At 36.4% G+C, this 22,908-nt stretch overlaps 1 protein-coding gene, 1 long non-coding RNA gene and 1 pseudogene across 2 annotated transcripts; 2 read left to right on the top strand and 1 right to left on the bottom strand.

The window, feature by feature from the left end:
* The first annotated feature begins 769 nt into the window (after positions 1-769).
* LOC110661278 (UDP-glycosyltransferase 76B1) lies at positions 770-3,770 on the top strand. Its single transcript, XM_021819873.2, has 2 exons — positions 770-1,300; positions 2,774-3,770. Exons 1-2 carry the CDS (start codon positions 778-780, stop codon positions 3,667-3,669), a joined length of 1,419 nt encoding a protein of 472 aa, XP_021675565.2. The 5' UTR covers positions 770-777; the 3' UTR covers positions 3,670-3,770.
* A 611-nt stretch (positions 3,771-4,381) lies between these two features.
* On the top strand, positions 4,382-5,459 carry LOC131172575 (uncharacterized). Its single transcript, XR_009143095.1, has 2 exons — positions 4,382-4,735; positions 4,981-5,459. It is a non-coding gene; the product is annotated as an uncharacterized LOC131172575 (long non-coding RNA).
* Positions 5,460-7,394: 1,935 nt separating this feature from the next.
* LOC110661279 (7-deoxyloganetic acid glucosyltransferase-like) lies at positions 7,395-9,100 on the bottom strand (annotated as a pseudogene).
* Between the last annotated feature and the right edge of the window lie 13,808 nt (positions 9,101-22,908).

Here is a 22,908-nt window from a genome sequence, read left to right on the forward strand (position 1 = left end):
TTAAAAAAATAACTTTTTCTTAAGAAAAAATAAAATCATTCTTTGGATTTTGATAATCTTATTAAAATATATGACAAAAACATATAACATCAGTTCTGTGTTGTAACAAAATAATAAAAAATATTTTTATGAAAAATATTTTATTAGAAAACAATTTTTGTGAAAAATATTTTCCATATAAGGCTCCATTTGTTTTATGAAAAATATATATTTTTCTAAGAAATATTTTTTATATTTTTTAGGGCACATAGAAAAATGAGTTAACAGAAAATATTTTTTTTAGTCAAATAGAAAACTAAGTTATTTTTAAGAAAAATGATATTTTCTTTTTTAAAAAAAAAACTATTTTCCATTTTCTAAATTTTGATAATTTTATTGAAATATGAAAATACTTTATATATATATATATATATATATAAACACAAATCATTAATTTAATATTGCAACTAAACAATAGAAAATATTTTACATATACAAATTATTTTCTGTAAAACAAATGAAATCTAAAAGTTAAATTATTTTCTACAAAATAAATGAATTTTTAGTATGTTAAATGAATTTTTAGTATGTTACATGAGATGTCATTCTTTTAGCACGCGATTTATTAATTTATTAATTTTATAAATGAGATTATTTGGGAGGAAATTTAGTCACAATGTGCATAAATTTATTTAAAATGAATGATTGTAAGTAAAAAAAAAATAATTTACATTGAATAATAAATAATCTAGTGATAAGTGAACCTTGTAGCATTATATATAGTATGTAGTTAGAAGTATGCAAAGTATAGCAACTACACTACATATGGAGAAGCCAAGAGAGTCTCGCATGCAACAAAGGAAGGGCGTCACTCTATTACTCTTTCCACTACCACTGCAAGGCCACATAAACCCTATGCTTCAACTTGCCAACATACTCTACTCTAAAGGGTTCTCCATCATCATAATTCATACCAAATTCAACTCTCCAAATCCTTCCAAATACCCTCATTTCACCTTCCGTTCCATCCCAGATGGCTTGTTCGAACACGAAACTTCCACTGCAGATGTTGTGCATTTAGTTACACTGCTCAATATCAAGTGTATTAGATCATTTCATGATAGTTTGATTAAATTGTTGTTGGATGTTAAGGAGGAGCCTATTGCTTGCTTGATCACAGATGCTGACTGGTACTTCACTCAAGCTGTTGCTGATAGTATGAAGCTCCCAAGGCTTGTGTTACGCACCAGCAATATTTCTTCCTTTCTTGTTTATGCTGCTTTGCCACTTCTGCTGGAAAAGGGTTATATCCCCATCAAAGGTTTGTGCATATAATTATTAATACTTTTGCAAGTTACAATAAGAACATCAATACGATATTAATTATCATAAGATGCATGGCTCCGCTCTGTTACGATATTAATTACCTTCTGACGAGGACTTCATGGCTCTGTTCTGTTTTGGTTTCGCTTCTCTGCCCGTGGTCTTCTTTTTGCTGCTGCGTATGATTTTGAAAGGTTGTTAACTGCTTCCGCTCTTCTTTTTGTCTTTTTTTTTTTTACCCTTCTGAGTTGCTTTGGAGCAGTTATTTTGTTCTATAGTTCGCTTCTCCTAGCTCTGGCTCCTGGTCATTTGCAGTCCATTCTCTGTGTGAAGCAGGGTCTTCTATTAGTTCTGGCTCCTGGTCATTTGTCATGCCGGTGGTCCCCTTCTTGCTGGGTAGAATGGCTATTGTTGTCAATCTATTTCGTGTCCATGTGGTTGTCTTTGTCGTGGTCCTGCAATTATTTTTCTTATTCAATAGAAGCCCGAGTGAGTACCGAATAATATCAGATGGGTCTCTTAAAATTAGTAACGTAAGAGACTTGAACTCGAGGTCTCCCACTCCCTACTTTTACAATCCTTATGTCTATTCAATTTGGTGATTTTTAAGTCTCTCTTTTATTGTCTAGGTGTTTTAGCTGTAGCAGTTCAGACTTTTGATTTTGAGATCCTTTTGTTGCTTTTGGGCCTTGTACTCTGAACTCATTTTAATAAATTACTTTTGCTTATAAAACAAATTATCATAAGATGCATGAATTTTCAATGTCACCATGAAAAAATTTATCTAAATTTGATTTATTATAGATCAAAATGCAAAGATGTAGATTTCATAATACATATTGTATTTTAAGTCTATAATAAATCGAGTTTAGAGAATAATTTCTTATTATAATTTGCATAATATTTTTATAAAGACCATTAATTAATAAATATTTTGTTAAACTAAGCAAGAATTGATTAGATTTCCCCCCTTTTTGGAATCTAGAATTCTAAAAGAATTCAATTCAATTGTTTTTTAGTTAATTATCATATTTGGAATTAAAAAATTTAATTTTTTTTAATTTAAAAAAATCATTTTCGAAAAAATAGAATAAGCATAACTTTGTGAGAATTCAATTGAATTCTTTTCTTACAAATGATTTATATCAAATGAAACCATTTGATTGGCAATAATTTAATTTGTTTGCTTCTGTTTGCATATGCTAGCAGCTTTATTCTTCTCTAAAAATTTAATCAATCAAATGCTAATCAACTTGATTGGTATGCAATATGATAAATTAACTTGAATAATTGAGAACCAATAAATTAACTTTAATTTGATATAATTTTTTGAGTGTGCTAAAGATGAATTATTATTGCAATTCATGAAGGAATTAATCTCTACTTAATCAAAATCATGCTTAGTTCTTATTATTTCTTACGGTTTCTGCCCTCTCTTTCTTTTTTTCGCTTGCTTGTCCTCTTCATTTAGATTCTCAATTAGAAGAGCCAGTGCCAGAGCTTCCCCCACTTAAGGTGAAAGATCTTCCAGGAGTCAAAACAAGGGATGTGGAGGATTTTTATCATTTACTAGCAGAATTAGTGAATGAAACCAAGGCCTCTTCAGGATTAATTTGGAACTCTTTTGAAGACCTTGAGCAAGTTGAACTAAGTGCACTATGTAAGGACTTTCCGATTCCAATCTTCACAATAGGTCCATTTCACAAGTACTTTCCAGCCACTTCAAGTAGCTTACTAACACAAGACAAAAGTTGCATTTCTTGGCTGGACAAGAAAGCCCCAAACTCTGTACTCTATGTGAGCTTTGGGAGTATTGCAGATATAAATGAGGCTGAATTTCTGGAGATAGCTTGGGGACTAGCCAATAGCAATCAGCCCTTCTTGTGGGTGGTTCGACCTGGATTAGTCCTTGGGTCAGAATGGATTGAACCATTGCCTCATGGATTCCTGGAGAAGTTAGGTGGAAGAGGGTGTATTGTCAAATGGGCTCCTCAGCAGGAAGTGCTAGCACATCCTGCCATTGGAGGGTTTTGGACACATAATGGGTGGAATTCTACATTGGAGGGTATATGTGAGGGTGTTCCTATGATTTGTCACCCTATATTTGGAGACCAAAGGATAAATGCAAGGTATGTGGCAGACATTTGGAGAATTGGGTTGCATTTAGAGTATAAACTAGAACGAGGGGTGATAGAGAGAGCTATTAAAAGATTACTGGTAGAAGCAGAGGGACAGGAAATGAGAAAGAGAATAATGACTTTGAAGGAGAAGGTGGAGCATTGCCTGAAACAAGGAGGTTCTTCATATGAATCTCTAGAGAGATTGACAAGTTATATTCTGTCATTGCAGCCTTTGAGTTCTCATTGAGCTAGCTTGCTTTGATTATGCCCATAAGAAATAAATGTATGATCAATTTGGTTGTAGACTTATCATTGTAAGGGAAGGAAATGTTAGCTGCGTGGTGTTCATTTTGCTTGTTCAGTAATTAATGCGCTTCATCATTCTCTATATTATTAATTATTTGGTATTAAATTCTTTGATTATCAAATCGGTATTACCCCTTAAATTCAAGTCCACAGTTACGATTTCATTACCTGTGATTTAACCCACCCACAAGATCTACTACCGAGTCCCAAATGGATCCAATGAATCACATATAAGATTAGCCGTCGTCGATCCACATCACACATTGAATAAACACAATATTTAGCCATTATGTTCATGTGAGATCCAACTGGGGTAGGGACCTTTCCCCCAAACCAAGCTTACATCCTTAGATCGATTATTTTAGCATTCATACGGGTCGATAATGAGACCACAAAGTGTCAATTTCTCCCTTAATGTTACGTGTCGAGCCATATCGCAATTGCTTGGCTAATTAAGTTGTCATCGGATGATTTTGGTGCCTATCGCTTGTCTAATCACGGATGTTGTTTGGCATCTTACTCAAGCTATTGCATTGCAGATAGTTTCAGTCTCCCTAGGATTGTACTTCCTATGAGTAATGCCTCTTCAATCCTTGTTTGTGATGCTTCTCCACTTATGCACGATAATGGGTACGTGCCCATCAAAGGTGTGCACTTGTTAATTTCTACCTTCAATTACAGAATCGCATCTTATTATTTAGGAATGACTTTTGATTTTTATTATGGTCCACCAAGTGTTTGTTGTTTTGTCTCAGTGAAGATCACGTAGGCCTACTATAATTTGCTCAAGGATTTCAATTGACTTTAACAATACCATTTTCATTGCTTACCCAATAAAAGAAAAAAGTTAGCTTGTCTAATCACGGATGTTGTTTGGCATCTTACTCAAGCTATTGTAGATAGTTTCAGTCTCCCTAGGATTGTACTTCCTATGAGTAATGCCTCTTCAATCCTTGTTTGTGATGCGTCTCTACTTATGCACGATAATGGGTACGTGTCCATCAAAGGTGTGCACTTGTTAATTTCTACCCTTCAATTGCAGAATCGCATCTTATTATTTAGGAGTGACTTTTGATTTTTATTATGGTCCACCAAGTGTTTGTTGTTTTGTCTCAGTGAAGACCATGTAGGCCTACTATAATTTGCTCAAGGATTTCAATTGACTTTAGCAATACCATTTTCATTGCTTACTCAATAAAAGAAAAAAAGTTAGCTTGTCTAATCACGGATGTTGTTTGGCATCTTACTCAAGTTACGAGAGGGGAATCGACTGACCGATTAGAGCAGCGCCGCCATCGCATCAGACGAACCAGAATAAGAACTCATCTCGGCGGAGATGAGGAAAACCAGAGGAAGCGCAAGGGGAGCCATGCATGGCCGTAGCCAACAGATCAAGAAGAGTCCTTAACAATACATCAGCCTCATGATGTTAAGCAAGCCGAAAGAAGATCCAAGAGAAGCTATTAAAGACACACCAGAACCATTGTTAGAAGCACAATCTCACTGAGAGGTCAATAAGTTTTTAGCCATCCCCTGCAAGGCCATTTTCAAGAAATGAATTATATTTAAGTGGTATATTTCTATTCAACCTTAACAACTTGTGGTCCACAACGGTTCATATCACAAACAAAGCCGACGAAGCTTGGCAGAGCTCCAACACTCTCAATCTCTTATACCATTTTCATTGCTTATCCAATAAAAATGAAAAAAGTTCATAACAATAAAAGAAAATTTGTCTATTCAGTGATCCATAATATCTAATATATGTTAGCTGAATTAGGTTAATAATTTTTAATTCGAAGATTAAATAGATAAAATTAATTTTTTTAGAAGATTAACATTTTAATGTAAAAATAAGCCACAATTAATCATTTGATTTGAAATTAACTTAAAATCTTTTCCATATAATAAATCGATTGATAATCTAAATTAAACTACAATCTAAAATGGTCTAACACAAATTGACTGAAAAAATGAAAACTGGGTAGTATTGGATTCAAAAAACCTGAACTCAAGACTTGAGCTATGTCTAATTATGCATATATAAATATATTTTATTTATTTAATTCTGATTAAAGTTTAAATTTAACATCTCAAAACTCTAAAAAATTATCTTAATGCATGAGTGATTGTTTTCTCTAGTTCGTTTGTTTGGTTTTTTTTAACCTGTGGGGGAGAGCCCCGGAGAGATTTTAAAGTGCGAAAGATTTTGAAGGTTGTGGCTTGTTCTTATTGCTTTTTTTCATTTCATTTATGATTAATTAATAATTCATAATTGGTATGTGTTTTGTATTCTAAGTAGCCTATTTTTAATTTTGGGAAATTATTATGTAGACCCATTTAACATAGATCACATAAATATACGAGATCCATATATTTAATAGGTAGAGTTAAATCCGATTTATTTTCTCATCACGATATTAGGGTCAAAGTCATGTATTCGAATCCTTGATAGGTACTAAAAGGGATTGTTGGCACTATCTGGAGATAATCAACATCTTGTTTATATCCTTTCAGCCCATAGTGCTTGGGCTGCTACACTATAATGGTTAAAGTTACGCCTCTACTAACAGTTAAGTTTTTGGTATGGTGGTAAATATTCGATCTTACAATTGACATAGAACTTACCCTGTTTTAATGTTTGGTCACCTGTTATATGTATTTGTTTGCAAACTTCACATTCTAAATGTTTATGCCTAAACGTGAGGAGTGTATTATTCTAAATTGATTTGTAATAAGATATTTGTGCTATATATAAGATATAGGTAAATCTCCCCTCATTGAGTTAGCTTTTGGAATAGAGTTAGATAAGGTTTTTTTTTTTTTTTTTTCATCATACATCTTACATCTTGTATTTGAAAAATTCTCAATTTTATTATATTACAGTTTGATACTCTTGCAATTATGATTAGAAATTTTATTATTTCTCCACTGGTAGATTGTCTGTCACATGAAACCAGCTCCAGTTCAAGACCTACCACTCGCATCAGTGTCATTTTAATTTTTTTCATGGTGAAAAAAATTAAAATCTCTGTTTCTGCTCAGTTGCTGCAATCAACTCGCAATTATATGGGGATGATAAAGGAATTTAACAATAAGCAACTGAAAGCCAAGCTTCTGTTTATCATATAATTGTCACCAAACAGTAAAACATCAACAAAGTGGAGTGTATTATCATATAATTGAGCTAACTACAAACACAAATTTCAAAACTTGTTAAAGACCGGATGCCTAAAATTTGTGTCGCTTTCAGGACAAATATGAGATACCCAACTAGTAATGGAGCTCCTATGTATATAGTTCTCTTGTGTATCTCATTGTAGAGGTTAACTTGATGGGAAGATGACTGATGTTAGGAGAGAAGGAACAATAGAAGAGGTCGAAGAGGAAGCAAGGGCTAGGAAGAATGACATGGTTGCGGGTGGTTGTTTTAGTCAAAGAACAGCTCTGATTCCATAAATAGCTCTGATACCATAAAAAATCTAAACAAGACTGATACAACAGGAAGATTATAGTAATGCTCTTTTACAGCAATAAAACACAATAGCAGATATAACAGTACTTACGTGGAAATGAAACACTTGAACAGATAAGATAAATACAAAGAGATACACAAGAGATCTATATACAAAGCATTAACCAGGAGCTTCAACTTTCAGCACACCATTCAATTCAATCCAATTTTATCTGCTGTGGTTTAACTAGTACTAACTTGTTTTATTCTTGAATTCTGAAACATAAAAATAAAGCTCCACAGTTCAGGGGAAGAAACAGCTCTCTGTCAATTATCATGTGCTTGCCTGCTACTCATCAACCTTATATCTTCAATCAAACGATTCAGATTGCAAGAAGAGGACCCACCTTCACTCACACTCTTCCTTGCCAACTCTGCCATCCTAGCCGTTGATCTCACAAACTCTTCCCTCCTATCCACCATCAGATCATTCGCCATCTTCTCCACAACCCCTCTCACACACATCCTTCATGTCCAATCCTAGCTTCCAAACCTCACTCACATACCTGCTATTCACTTGCTGGTCTGCAAAATAAGGCCAGCAAATCATAGGCACGCCAGCCACTATACTCTCCAAGGTGGAATTCCATCCATTGTGTTTTAGAAACCCACCAACAGCTTCATGTGCCAAAACCTCTTCATGGGGTGCCCATTTCACAATGTATTCTCTTTCCTTTGGTCCGTCCTGAAGCTCCTCAGGAATTTTTTCAACATCACCATCCTTATTAGTAACAGAGTCAGGCCTTATAACCCACAAGAATCGTTTCTTGCTATTAACAATACCATGCCAAAATTCCATGAGTTGTTCTCTTGTCATCACCGTAATGCTTCCAAAGCTTATGTAAAGTACAGATTGAGAAGGTTGAGTATCCAGCCATGTGATGCAGCTTCTGTCCACTTCACAGAGACTATTCGAGGATTGATACGATGATTCTTGTGTCTTTATGCTTCTATGTTTAGTTTTCAAGAGCTCGTGGAGGAGTCCAATGGTATAGGTTTTGGGGCGGTGATTGCGGATTTGAGATAGTATTGGTGCTTCCGGGTCTTCGAACGTGTTGAGGATGAGGGCTTGTGCTCGAGGGGATTGCGTTGCCTCGTTCACCATCATTAGGAGATAAGGATCCGTTGTGTCGCTGACTCTGCAGCAACTTGGAAGATCTCGGCACCGGAGAAACTTCTCCATGCCTGGCACTTTTGTTATGAGTCTGTCCATGTCTTCTTCTACTTCAATTTCAACAAACACTCCTTCATTAATACAATTAGAATAATTATCAAATATATTTTAACAAGTCAAACTCAACTTTCCTTCCAGCAGAAAGCAACGTTAGAGATATGGGCAGATTATTACCTTTTATAGGAAGTTCGCAGGCTTCAATCACATCAGGAATACAAAAATAACTCCAGAAAGAACATGTACTAATTGTACGGAAACGAAAATTTGGAATTCCAAGCTCAAATGCAGCATCAAGAGGAGATCCTAGGATCCCATCTCCTATGATAAAGTTGACCGGTGGCCTAGTTTCAATCAGAAGTCGCTTGAGAATTGGTTTGCTCTTCACTTCCAATGACTTGATCACTTCCAATTTATTATGCTTTTGCCGGTAATCTTCAGGCAGGCAGTCAGGTATGGTGATGAATCGGAATCCTGGATACTTGGCGAAACGGGCTTCAACGTCTGCGAAATGTGTCAGACGTTCCTGGATACGATTTGTGTTCAGGAAGAAAAGTTTAAGACCAGCAAGGCTTAGAAGCTCGGCTAGCTTGAGCATAGAATTCACACGGCCTTGGGCAGGGCAAGGGAAGATTAATATACATGAGGAGTAGTAGCAGAAGCAGGATTTGATGAGCTTTGTTCCATTTTTGCCTTTGGAAGTTTGCCTTTTTCGGTGCTTCAATTTTGCAAAACTGTTGCGCCCAAACATATGAAAGTTGGCGGATGTAAATAAATATTATTTCCCCAAGAAAATGTTAGGTCACATGGTGAGACTCACGGGGACTCGTTACAAGGCTTAGTTGAGTTGAGTTGAGTTGAGTTGGTATTTGCGTGCAGATACAGTTCGTAACGAGAGTATTAGAGAAAAAGTAGGAGTGGTACTAATTGAGAATAAGTTGAGAAAGAAGAGATTGTGGTGGTTTGATCATGTGAAGTGTAAACATACGGATACTCCAGTTGGACAAGTAGTGCACACTAAGTTAGATGATAGAAAGAAAAAAATGGATAGACCTAAATTGATCTGGAGGAGAGTAGTACAACATGACCTAGAAGTATTACATATTTCCGAAAATTTAATCCAAAATTATTTATGGTAGGGAAAGACAATTCATATAGCTGATCCTAAATTTTTGAGATAAAAACTTAGTTGAGTTGAGTTGAGATTGTCCCATGTGTGCGCTATCATAACTCTACCAACCCATGTGTGCAATTAAAAATTGCTTGATTAATATGGAATCCAGGAATTAATTAATTATTTATTAAAAAAAAAACTCCAAGATCAAGTTCAGCTTAAAGAAGCTTTAATTATTAATTTTCAAATATAAGATGCACTGACTTTACTTGTCTCAAGACGGTATTTTGGCCATGAATTCCAGAAACATATCGTAACCTGGCAACTCTCTCTGTCTTTCCTCTCCTGGTAACTCTCCACTCTTGGGAGATTGGGTATTTAAGATTTTGGGTGGACTTGACATTTCAGAATCAAAATAAGTAGAGGATATGGAAATGAGGATGTTAGCCACATTTAATACTTATTCCAGGCTTGATATTTCGGGTCAAATAAAATTATGTGGCTGTACTACATACAGTCATGTTGGATTTTGAGGAAACCCATATACATTTATTATTTTATTTTAATTAGCTAACAATAATTTAATATATTTATAAAAAATATATATATTTTTTTGGATAGTCTGCTTATTTATATATATATATATTATTTTTGAAATTAAATATATATATCTATAATCTGAACAACCCATTTTACACCTAATAGAACTCTTGAAATATATATATACCCTAATCATCTCTTCTGCTAAACTTTGCTCTCAAAACCTGTTTGTCACCTCCTTTTTCTATCAAATACTCTCAACAAAGAATCCATAAATTTTTACTTCTCTATTCATCACATTCGATTCTGTTTTCAAGATAAAAATTCTCATTCTTTATTCAATAATGGGTGAATTTGATTTTTTTTTTTTCATTGATTTGTTACAACTACTCTAGAAATTTATTTATTTATTTTTTTCTCTTTGATCATTAGTATTGAATTGGGTTGATCATAATTGATGTTGGATAATAATTGATTATATATATATATATATATATATATATATATATATATATATATAAGTTATTATATTTTATTATTATTTGATATTTTTCTTTAATATTTTGAGTGTGTAGGAGATTTGAATATTCAATCAGTCAGTTGAAATTGTCTCTCTTCCATTGAAATAACTATTGTCTTGAAGATTTCAGGTAAGTGGTAATTATAGTACATGACACCGTTTTAGTCCCTTTTAAAATTTCTTAGCATTAAGTTTGTTATTAAATGAAATTTTAAATCAATATTTTAACAATTATTTTATATGTGATTTTCTAGAGTTTATTTTATTATTGAATTTTATTTCGATTTTGATTAAATAATTGATTTTGTCAACTATCTCTGCATTAGACCCATTAGGATTCCGGGAACAGGCCTTTAATATATTTATATTGATTGATATTTGACTATAAAAATTACCGATGTGTTACTGAATTGATTTGAGATTGATTTAATTTTATTGACTCTCTGAAACTATTGAAATACACTATTAGAATTGCACTATCAATTATTATTTGCTATCTGAAATTTTTTTATTGATTTTGATTGATTTGTACAAATTGATTTTCTATTTTGAATTGGTACCTGTGCCCAGTATCTGTTTCTGTTATTTGGCCCCGCCGTGTGGACTATCACGGTATTAGGTTGCATTGTCGAGTCATGTATCATTGCAGTTTATGGTTTGCATTAGTATTATATGCATTGATATCTGTGAAGGAGGAGGAAGGTATCTAATATCTGATAGCGCGCTTACCATCTGGCCTTTGGTGATGTGGGGTACCATCACCCTGGTGCACTGTACCATAAAATTTTTATTAAATGAATTTCTTTTATTTATATGTTTTATGAAGTTATTTTATTAATAATTTTGACAGCATGAGCATGATGTTATTGAATAGAAAATTTATTGTGAAATTAATCAAGCGTCTGCCTGTTCCTATTCCGTTGTGTGCTATAATTATCATTCACTGAGCATCTATCTCAAACCACGTTTTTTCTGTTTGTTATCTGTTTCAGATCAGTAGAATTCTGCAGCTGATCCAAATATTCAGTTCATTTTCTGAAGAGGGACAACTTTGATTTGTTCTCATGGTATGCCCGAATTCATGTTTTCTCGGACTAATAATTAGTTTAGTTTATTGAACAGTTTAAGTTTTTATTGAAATCTGTAGAGACTCTGCAGTTTACCTATGGGATATTTATGATGTTTATTCAATATTTTGTTTATTTAGATTTTGGCTATTTTTGGGATTAGTAAGTGACAATATATTCATTCAAGATACTCTGATAAGGCTTGCATGATTTAAGAATACTTAAATTATGCGCCGGTCACGGTTCAGAATTTTGGGTCATGACAAAGTTGGTATCAGAGCTCGGTTGAGGTCTAGTAAACTTGCGGAGCATAGGATCCTTAACATCTTTTCAGTTTATCATTGCTTTAGATGTCTGCGTACTTCGTACCTTTTCACCTGTCTTAATTTGGCTCACATTTTCAAATTTAATGCTTGTTTACTAAAATGAATAGGTGCCTGGGTCTGTTAGATGTAAGAGGAGAACTAGGGCTAAGGGTCTTAATGGTGCAAACCTTGATCCAACAAGGGAGGTACCCCCTCAAACTATTAATCAGACATCTGAATAGACGCCTATGGCTAAGATTGGGGCACAACCATTCCTTTGTTTCTCCATACTTTTCCATGATATTTAGTACACCACCTACTTTGTTAGAGTATCCTGTTGCAAGGTGTTTTGCGGTCGCCTGGACGAACACTCACCAGAGTGGGAAAGAGTGAGGAGTCACCACTTTAATTTTGAGGAAAATTAAAGAAAACCATTTGTGAAAATAAATTAAAATGAAACCACTTCAAAACAGAGATTCTAGGTTCGGGGTCCGTAAACGGGTGGGGAAGGTGTTAGGCACCCCACCTCGTCCCTCAATAAGGGTAAGCAGATTTAACTTCGCGTTCTTTATAAATTAGAATTGGTAGTTAGGAGGGCTTGAATGGAAATGTTAATCCTTTTGACAAAAGGAGTATTTGATTTTTCACTAATTCGGATTACCCAGATACATAAGTAAATGAGACAACCTTAGTGAGTTACTGTTGTATGTTAGTTTTGTTTGAAGGGCTATTTTATTAGAATTCAATTTGAGAATCGGATAAGAACTCTTCTCCGATCTCTTTTAGAATTTTTAAGTGAGAATCGGATAAGAACTCTCCTCCGATCTCTTTTTGATATTTATTAAAATTTTAAGCTTGAGGATCGGATAAGAACTCTCCTCCGACCTCTTTTAAATTATTTGTTAAAATTTTATGTGAGAATCGGATAAGAACTCTCCTCTGATCTCTTTTTAATATTTATTAAAATTTTTTAGCTTGAGGATCGGATAAGAACTCTCCTCCGACCTCTTTTAAATTATTTGTTAAAATTTTAGGTGAGAATCGGATAAGAACTCTCCTCCGATCTCTTATATTTTAATGGGGGTCGGATAAGGACTTTTCCGACCGATTGAAGTTTGATTACAGCTACACATTATGAGAGCTTAAGACTAAGGGTTCTGATATTCACGGGTGCCAGGGATCGGAATAAGACTTCTTTTAACTCCTTGGTACCTCGTGACTAGACAGGGGATACTGAACTGGATTTTACCGACCTCCTAAGTGGTTGCCTAGCCAATACCTTTTTGATACCCGATCTGTTCTATTAATTTAGCTAAGATTTAGTTTTATTTCGCTTTGTGACGTTTTACCCAATTGTCTTTTGTGTTATTCCAGTGATTCGGCCAAACTATTTTCCTGATTTATTACTCAGACCTTTCATTATTTTTAAAGAGACCCTTAAGATACCATTACTTACATTATACCCGACCTTTTATACACTAGACTTACATTCAGAAATAACAAAAATTAACAAAAAGGACATACTGATCAACAAAGAAGTAAACCCGAGAGTAACCTTCTTCGTATTCTTTAGCGCAATATAAACTTAGAGAAAACTACGTACGTAAAAGAACAAAGGAAATACGTAAAATAAGAACGAGCAATTAATGAAATGGCAATATGAGCACTCACCTGTAGGGAGCCGAATCTACTAAACTAAGTATGGAATGACCAAAATGTAATAGGATTGCAGATCAATAACCGGAAGGTTAAGGTTCGCCTTGAAACGAAAGATGCTTTGCTAAAATGCCATCGGGTCGAAATAATGACCGAGTTTAAATGAGGTTGAGCCTGAACAATGGGAGTGGAAATAAAGAAAACAAAGAGCTGAAAATGAGAGCACCACAGGATAATGAACGAACTGAAAATAGAGAGTTTCAGTATTCAAGAATCCCTTTGCAAGAAAACACTCTAAAAAACTGGTTTCAAAAGTTTTTCTTATGAAAGTTGAAAAAATAGCAGAGTAATGAACTGAATTAAGTTTCAGAGTTCTTCCATTATAGTCACCGCCTTTTTTTTCGTTCCTTGAACAGTTTTTCATGCAAGTATTTATAGGAACCGGGTGCTTCCCCTGAAGGGTCAGGATTTCAAAGAACATGATCTGAGGCTCATGAATTAAAGAGAATCAGAACAGACGGCCAAGATCCCCTTTAGAATATTTGTCCTTTTCCTCTTCTAATCTGACGGTCTCAAATTCTCTTGTCCGGGGCGATCTGAGGGCTAGGAGTGAAAGGCGCTGGTCTTGTCATCTTCTTCTTCGATCCAAGGGCCCCGGGCTCGTCCTTACAAGTCGGATCAACGGTGGAGATTGGAAGGTACAGCGCTGTCATGACATATTCTGGAACCTGTCAGTAATGCGGGCGATTCTGGGGCGTGCGGTTGAGATTTCACCTGCAATGCTTTAACTACCTCGGCTCTTATTATGACGATAGTGGTAGGCATCTTATTCTCTTTATTTTCCGCTCTCTCCTCCTTTCCGGTCTTTTCAACATGCTGCTTTTCCGATCTCTCATACCGGACTTTTCTTTTCCGATCTCTCTTACTCCAGTCCTTTCATCCGATTCAATTGAGTCAAAGCATTAATTTCCCTCAATTCCCGAAGCGACCGCTTTGTTTTCTGCTTAGCAATAAATGCTCGGATTTTCCTATATATATACCTTCAACCGGGAAGCCCTCCGTATTTGATTTTCTCCTCTTCCTTCTCACACGTCCTGTTCTAATTGCTCCGGCAGTAATCCCGGCCATGATGGTGGCTTTTGATCTTTTCCTGATCGTCCTTTTTATCCCCAGACTGAAAATTTATGATCCCGGTGATCAGAGAATTATGATAACCTAATTTGATGACAGTAAGAGAACCGGACTAACTTACCGACCTGGATCGAGGACTTCGATCGTGTCGATCTCAAATCGTTCAACCGGTACAATCGGCGAACTGATTTCGGGCGAGAAGACTGCTAATATTCCCCTTAACACCGCTGACTGCTCCTTGGCGTTCATCTGGCTCCTCACCACACTGGGTGTTCCGACAGCGGCTCGGTTTCGAGCGGTAACTTTGATGACGACCTCTCTCATTCTCATGAGAGTCATAGTCCCCCCATCTAAGCTGTACATCTATCAGATGTCAACAGCCGGTCTCCTGGTCAAACACATCTTTTGACTCAGCCACGAGACTAGGCTTTGACATAGGCCTTTTAGATGGGATGTTCCACCAATCTCCAAAGATCGCTCTTATGATGTAATCAGATTATTAATGTAATCCGATCTCTAGAGATCGCCCAAATGATGTAGTTAGACCTTTAATGTAATCCGATCTTTAGAGATCGCCCAAATGATGTAATCAGATCTTTTCGGAAATAAAATTTATTTTGACAGCTGTCATTTTATTATTATTGCATTGATTATTTTCTGATCTCTGATGTGTTTATCCGATCTGGTTCCTAACTGAACAACCCTTAACTGATCCGTACTTCCAAACATTCTCCTTAATTAGCCGATCCCTAACTAGCCGGTCTCTCCTTATGGAATTTTTGGAATATTCATGAGACGTGTCAGAACAGCTGGCGAGTCCCGCTAACCGATGCGTTGCCTGGAACATCATGAGCATTAAATGCTCAGACGAGTATAAATAGGGGTGGGGTTAGCCAGTTGCTCCCTTATGTCATTTTCAGTCTCTCGCGAACAACTTCAAAATTCTCTCGTTTTCTCAAGTTCTTCCGACACCGATCAAGCTCCGGTAAGGGTTTTGATCCTTCTTTTAGTTTAAATTCTTTATTTCCTTTGAAAATGAGCGGCGCCGAGGGTCAGAGAGTGACGAGCCCTCCTTCCATTCAGTTCTCGTGGTTGTCTGATGAAGTAAAGGTGGTCGGGTTAAGCGCGCGACCCGAACCTCCTAGGGTCTCTGTTCCAGCTCGGGGGCAAGCAGCATCATCAAGGCATGTACCTTCTTCAGGGAGGGAAAATCTTCCCATGGACGAGTTGCCATCGGTCCTTCAAAAAATCGATCTGCAGTCGTTCATCCAGGAGTATAACATTCGGCCTGATTCCTACAAACTTATCCGGTGTCACGGCGATCACCGAGCTGATCACTTCTTTGAAGAGAATGACATAATTATGGTATACGAGGAACAGTTAAAGGTCGGTCTACGGTTCCCTTTGGATGACTTCTTCAAGGAAGTTTTAAAATATCACCAAGTGTGCATCGCCCAAGTTCACCCGAACTCTTGGCGGATCTTAGTAGCCTTCCGAGGCCTATGCAGAGCTAAGGGGCTCCGACCTACAGCTAAGGTGTTCGCTAAACTGCACAGGCTAACTCGTTGAAAGGACGACGAGTATTGGTTCTTTCAGGCGAAACCCCATTATGGGCTTTTTACCGACCTGCCTTCCTCCCTGAAGAATTGGAAGAACCGCTTCTTCATTCTGAGGAGCAAAATTCTGAATGGTTTTGAGGGCTTCCCTCGGAGCTGGCTGCATCAGGGTCCCTTGCTTACGAAGCACATCGCCCTAAATAGGGAAGAGGGTGCAATGGTGATGGAGTTGAAGGAACAGGCGTCCAGAGAGAAGTTCTCTTATTTGGATGCAGTGACGGCCGAGCTGCACCATTGGACTATGCAGCTTGTCACCGGCCAAGATCGCGGGCTTCAGCTCTCTGACCTCGTGTCCCACCTTACCCCTCTGTAAGGCATCACATGATCCCGTAGAATACCTAATGAACTACCGCACTTCATCTACCGATAATTCATTAAGTACCCTATAAGGGATTTTAAAACAATTTTCTTATTTTTGATAAGTGGTGAGCAATTTCTAATAAGTGCTTAAAACATGTAGTTAAACTAAAACTAGTTAATATTTTTGGCCCATTTAATTTTTACGCAAATTTTATAAAAATTTTGACAGAGTTCCCTCTGTATTTTGAGAAACCAGTTCAAATACCTGAAATAAAAGCACTTCCAATAATTTTCTAACCACTGCTTCAAATTCATACTCAATCTCAACCAATTTCTCAAATTCACAAGTTCAATAATTCTCAAAATACTGTCAATCAATATCATTCATATTTCAGTTGAAACAAAACAATTTAGATACATTATTACAATATTTACATATTTTATACAAACTGCTCAAGACCCACTTTTACATGCTCATACATTCATGTGCAATATACATATCAAAAGGAGTATTTACAGTTAGGGTATAAATTATACCCGAAGACTTCAAGCTGATAACTCCATACACCTCAAGAAACTCGATCTGCTCCTCTAATCTCTCAGATCTGCGATGAATAAAAGCTATCGCTGAGTACTAGGACTCAGTGGTGCACAATATACTAAAATAATCTTTATGCAAAACTTAAAGCACATTTATTCAAAGATTTGGCTAAACATGAAAATTAAATACAATTCATGCATTGTGAGATTTTAAATGTAAACCAAGTTCATTTCAAAATATCAAAACACATTTCACAAAACCCACAGCTAGATCATGCCATTCGAAACAAATAGAATCTCAATAGCCAGAAGCTAAAGAGAAATCACATGAATCTCAATAGCCAGAGGCTAAAGAGAAATCATATCACAAGGCTAGCTAGCTCAAATATATGGATATCCATTCACATCCTCTTCTACTGGCACACCTCAACACTTCTCCAGAGAAGGAATCAAAATTCGAAACTAATTACCCCCACTAGTCGTGCTAGTGAGGTGTTCAAATATATGGTCATGACACTGTGGTTTCAAAACTTATCTTAACAATTTGCTAAACATTGTCATTTCAAATATACACAATAACTTTCACAATTTAAATCAAACATCATAAGAATGCTATAATCCAATATTTCACATTATTCAAAACAATATGCAAAAGATGATTATAAAAGTATATGTTGTGCACAAACCTCAAATGAGTCGCCTGTTGGCCTTGACTCTATTCTTCGGGTTTTGTCCCGGTATTCTTTTCCACTGAAACACGTAATTTTTACAATGTTTCAGTACTAGAACTTAAAATAAATCCAAAATAAACTTAGCTCCACATTTACCTAGCTCTAACGTGTTAAATTCGACGTTCTCGAAATTTTGTGTTTTGGGTTACTATTCACTACACTATTCCAGTCAAATAGTTGACTTTTTAAGGCTTACTAGGTATGGGAACTCTAACTTACCCACATACTACATTTTTGTCATTAAACTTGTTGGTTTTGGTCATTTTCTCAAAGCTTAGGTCATTTTGGCAAAATTGCCAATTTTCGATTTTGGTTCTCCGAAGTTGCACTGTTCCATTGGTCGATCTACTGTTGGAATTTGATAAAACTTCCTTCATAGAAAATGTTCCTTATTGTCTTAAGTGTATTCTCATTTTTGGATCACCCCAATCGGAGTTTTGTAGCTCAAGTTATAGCCAAAATAAAATTACTGTTCACGTGCACTATTCATGCTGCAATTTTTATGCTGGCAGATTTTTGATCCAAATTTGCTCAGTAATTTGATCAAGTTAAGTCCATAATTTGGTCTAACTTTTTTCATATGAAATGTTCTACTATGTCTTATGTTTCCATAGATTCAAGAATTGCCTAAATTCGAGTTTTCTAGAGAGAGTTATAGCCCTTCAAACATTACTGCTCAATGGTAATTCTGCAGAGTTACAGGTTTGATAAGTCAACTTTGCTCAATAATCTGACTAGGTTAGTGGCATAATTTTGGGTGACGTTCTTCATGAAAATTTTAGATCTATATCTTATCTAATCACGGTTAAAATTTCAGGTCAATTTGACCTACCTAGCTCGAGTTATGACCAAATGAACAGTTACTATTTATTTGGTCAGTTTGGTGCAGTGGCAGCCTGCTCTCATTTCACTTTGGTCAATTGTTTCACTAAGTTTTGGTAAGTTTTTGGCCATGGTTCCTTAATGAAAATTATGCTATTTTATGTCTATTTTCATCCCCAATTAGTGGCATATCAATTGGACTTGTAAAATTTGAGTTTCGGTCCTTCAAAGTGGATTTGGTCATGCTGCCAGCAACATGACCATTGGACCTACGAATTTGGTTTTCATTCCTATCATTCCCACACAAGTTACTTGGTCATAATTGACCATTATTTCACTTCACAATAGGTCCAACATGCTATTTATGCATTTCTCCAAATTTTGGTTCACAAACCCTAGCATTCAAAACCCTAACTCATCACTTTCATGCATTTAACTACTTCTAATGGTTTTAATGTTAATCATTTAACTAAGTAAGGTTTCTAAACTCATTCAATTGCATCATATTCATGCAAATCATACTCCTTTCAAGCTGCCCGAATTTCAGTTTGTTCCTTCTCCCATGTTTTTATTTCATTTCATAACTTCTAAGCTCATGTCAACCATTGCATATGCATTTAAAGAAGTAATATAATAAGTTAACACACTAACCTTTCTTAAATCTTCAAAACCCTAACTTTTGTTCTTCTTTCTTCTTGTAATCTCCTTCTTAAGTTGTAAGAACAAGCTTTAGGGAAGTTTTTAGGGAAGTTATGTGAATTGAGTGAAGCAAATTCAAGCTTAGATGTAAGCTTAGATGAAGAGAATTCATGGAGGTTTTTGGGAAGGGAATGGGGTGGCACAATGGAAGAAGGAAATGAGGTTTTTAATATTTTCTTTTCTTTTCTTATCTTTATCTTATGGAAGACCACAAATCCCAATTTAATAATTCACTTAATTAATTTGTTTATGACATCATTCATGATGTCATCAACTTTGACTTTTCCATCTTCTTTCTCTTTTTTTTTTATTTATTATTTTTTTTCTATTAGTTCTTTAATTTAATTCTCTATTCTGAAATTTTCTTTTCTCTGATTTTATTTGACAGTTAGGTCAGGAGTCAGCTCTCGGGGTCAATTGACCAAATTGCCCCTCGCCGGTTCATCCCAGTTTGCAAATAATCCAATATATCTTCCGGCTCCCTGACCTAATTATTTGACTGGCTTAACAGTTCTTTTTCATGATTTTCTCTTTTCCACTGTGTTCATAAGGGTCCTAAGGACCGCAGCGTCACTTTTTACGGTTCAAAATTTGAGTTTAAAATGACTTCGCAGTCGTTCCCGAGGAGGTCACTCATCGCTATGACTCTCGGCTCGTTTAACCTCTTATGTTCTGTTTTTCTTATTTATAGTTAACTAATTAAACATTACTAATTATTTGTGTTTATGGCTTCTCAAATTGTCTTAAGTGTGGCCCTAATCCCATTAATTGTCCGGACCAACACCGGTCACCGGAACAGGGAAATATACCAGGCTATGCAACGGGGGTGTTACACCTCGGCATCGGTATTTTCTATATCTCAGATCTTTGGACCTTAGCAATCTCACTGACCTCTTCTTTGTGCAGGTATGGCAAGCGGCGAAGCCTCCAAGGAGAGCCCGAAGCGGAAGAGAGAGATCTCCCGGAAGGTACGGGAGATGAAGCGTTCCGAGCTGCTTCAAACGCCCGGTCATGAACCCAGGGAAATACAAGAAGGTTCGTCTCGACCTTCTGGACCGCCGATCATAGAAGTGATTCGGTCTCCTCCTCATCAAGAAGAGCCGCCTCCACCTCCTCCAGTCGTTTCAAGTGCGGAAGGGGGTCCTTTTCAACCTACCCCAAGGACTCTCTTCCGTGGTGCACAAGTGCTGATCCATTCCTTGGAGAAGAACCGGACTGTTCAGGAGAATCTGGGTTTGGCTAAGGTCCTGGGGGCTTCTATCTGCCTTCGGGAGGATCGGGACAGGCTGTCCTCAGACAACCATGATGACATCCTGACCCGAGCTATGAGCTTGAACGTGGAGTGCTTGGTGAACCAGCACATCGTCTGGGAGAAGGCTCATCGCCTGGGTATGGAGGTCGAGAAGATGGGTCATGAAGTGGCTTCCCTCCGATCCCAACTCTCATCCGCTCAGAACTACATATCTGAAATTGAGGGGCGGATGAAGTTTTATGAGGATAAGCTGGCCGAGCAAGCTCATGTTCTGGCCTAGCGAACTCGTGTCCTTGAAGAAGTTCAGGCGCTCCGGGCCGATGAAGTTGCTCACCTCACTGAGGAACTCAAAGCGAAGGAAGAAGAGATAGTGACAAGAGAAGCCGGCGCTTATGTGAATGCCCACAGGGATCTCTTGGCCGAGCTCAGGAAGCGATACCCCGAGGAGGACTTCACTTGGATGGTAGACCTGGCTCCCCAAGACGAAGAAGAAAGCGAGGAGGAGGCTGAGGGTGAGAGAGGGAGTGAGCAGAATGTAGATCAGGCTGGGGGTGATCCTCCAGCCGAATGACTTGTATAAATTCTGAAATGAAATGAAAAAAAATGCCTCTTTTGTTTAATGAATGGATGGGATTGGAAAGTATCTGAATTGTCTAAGCACTCATTTACAACCATAACTAAAAGTGATTTTCAATCTAAGTGTAAGAGGTCGGAAAACACAATAAGCATGAGATTGGCAGGGGACCAACGCTAAACGGGACTTGACTAAAATTGGAAATTTGGCTTGAGCACTTAAGATCGGGATTCTCATTAAACCGGATTGGAACCTTAACTTGATTATTCCTAAACTTTTAAAATGAAGATTTAGTGTGGGCTTAGTTTCATCTAACAAGAGAAATCGGGAATGTAATTGATTAATCGGGGGACTTGACAATTGGTTTGAGAGATCGCCAAGGCTTTAAATGACATGGGGACTTAGTATTGATTCGATTCCCTGAGGAGAGATCGGAAGTGTGGTGGTTAAAGAAAGATCGGAAATGTACTTGGCTGGCATAAGGAGACTTAGTGGTGGGGATCAGTTTCGAAATTTATTGATTCTAGGGATCGGTTTCAAAGTTTATTGATTTTGGTGATCGGCCAAAATATGGTGTCAACAGCTGCCCCTCTTTACATAATTTCTATTAAAGGGAAAAATTTTCCCGTGTAGGAATTATGTAAAGATTCAGACCCATATTTTGGGTGATCAGCCGTTCAAGGTTAGGAGACTAAACCCTACTTAAGTTAGTGACCTAGAGATTGGTAACATGAGTTAAAATGCTAGAAAATTAAAATCAACTTAGACCAAGGATCCAGAGGTTAATAGCAGGAAATTTAAAATGCTAAAAATTAAAATAAACTTAGATCAAGGAACCAGAGGTTGATTAACAGGAAATTTAAAATGCAGGAAAAATTAAAATCAACGTAGATCAAGGAACCAAAGGTTGATAAGAGGAAATTTAAAATGCAGGAAAATGAAAATCAACTTAGATCAAGGAACCAGAGGTTGATAACAGGAAATTTAAAATGCAGGAAATTAAAATCAACTTAGATCAAGGAACCAGAGGTTGATAACAGGAAATTTAAATGCAGGAAATTAAAATCAACTTAGATCAAGGAACCAGAGGTTGATAACAGGAAATTTAAAGTGTAGGAAAATTAAAATCAACTTAGATCAAGGAACCAGAGGTTGATAACAGGAAATTTAAATGCTGGAAATTAAAATCAACTTAGATCAAGGAACCAGAGGTTGATAACAGGAAATTTAAATTGCAGGAAATTAAAATCAACTTAGATCAAGGAACCAGAGGTTGATAACAGGAAATTTAAATTGCAGGAAAATTAAAATCAACTTAGATCAAGGAACAAGAGGTTGATAACAGGAAATTTAAAATGCTGGAAAATTAAAATCAACTTAGATCAAGGAACTAGAGGTTGATAACAGGAAATTTAAAATGCTGAAAAATTAAAATCAACTTAGATCAAGGAACCAGAGGTTGATAACAGGAAATTTAAAATGCTGGAAAATTAAAATCAACTTAGATCAAGGAACCAGAGGTTGATAATAGGAAATTTAAAGTGCTGGAAAATTAAAATCAACTTAGATCAAGGAACCAGAGGTTGATAACAGGAAATTTAAATTGCAGGAAATTAAAATCAACTTAG

The sequence above is a fragment of the Hevea brasiliensis genome, chromosome 14 (assembly GCF_030052815.1).
Source record: "Hevea brasiliensis isolate MT/VB/25A 57/8 chromosome 14, ASM3005281v1, whole genome shotgun sequence".
Taxonomy (NCBI): Eukaryota; Viridiplantae; Streptophyta; class Magnoliopsida; order Malpighiales; family Euphorbiaceae; genus Hevea; species Hevea brasiliensis.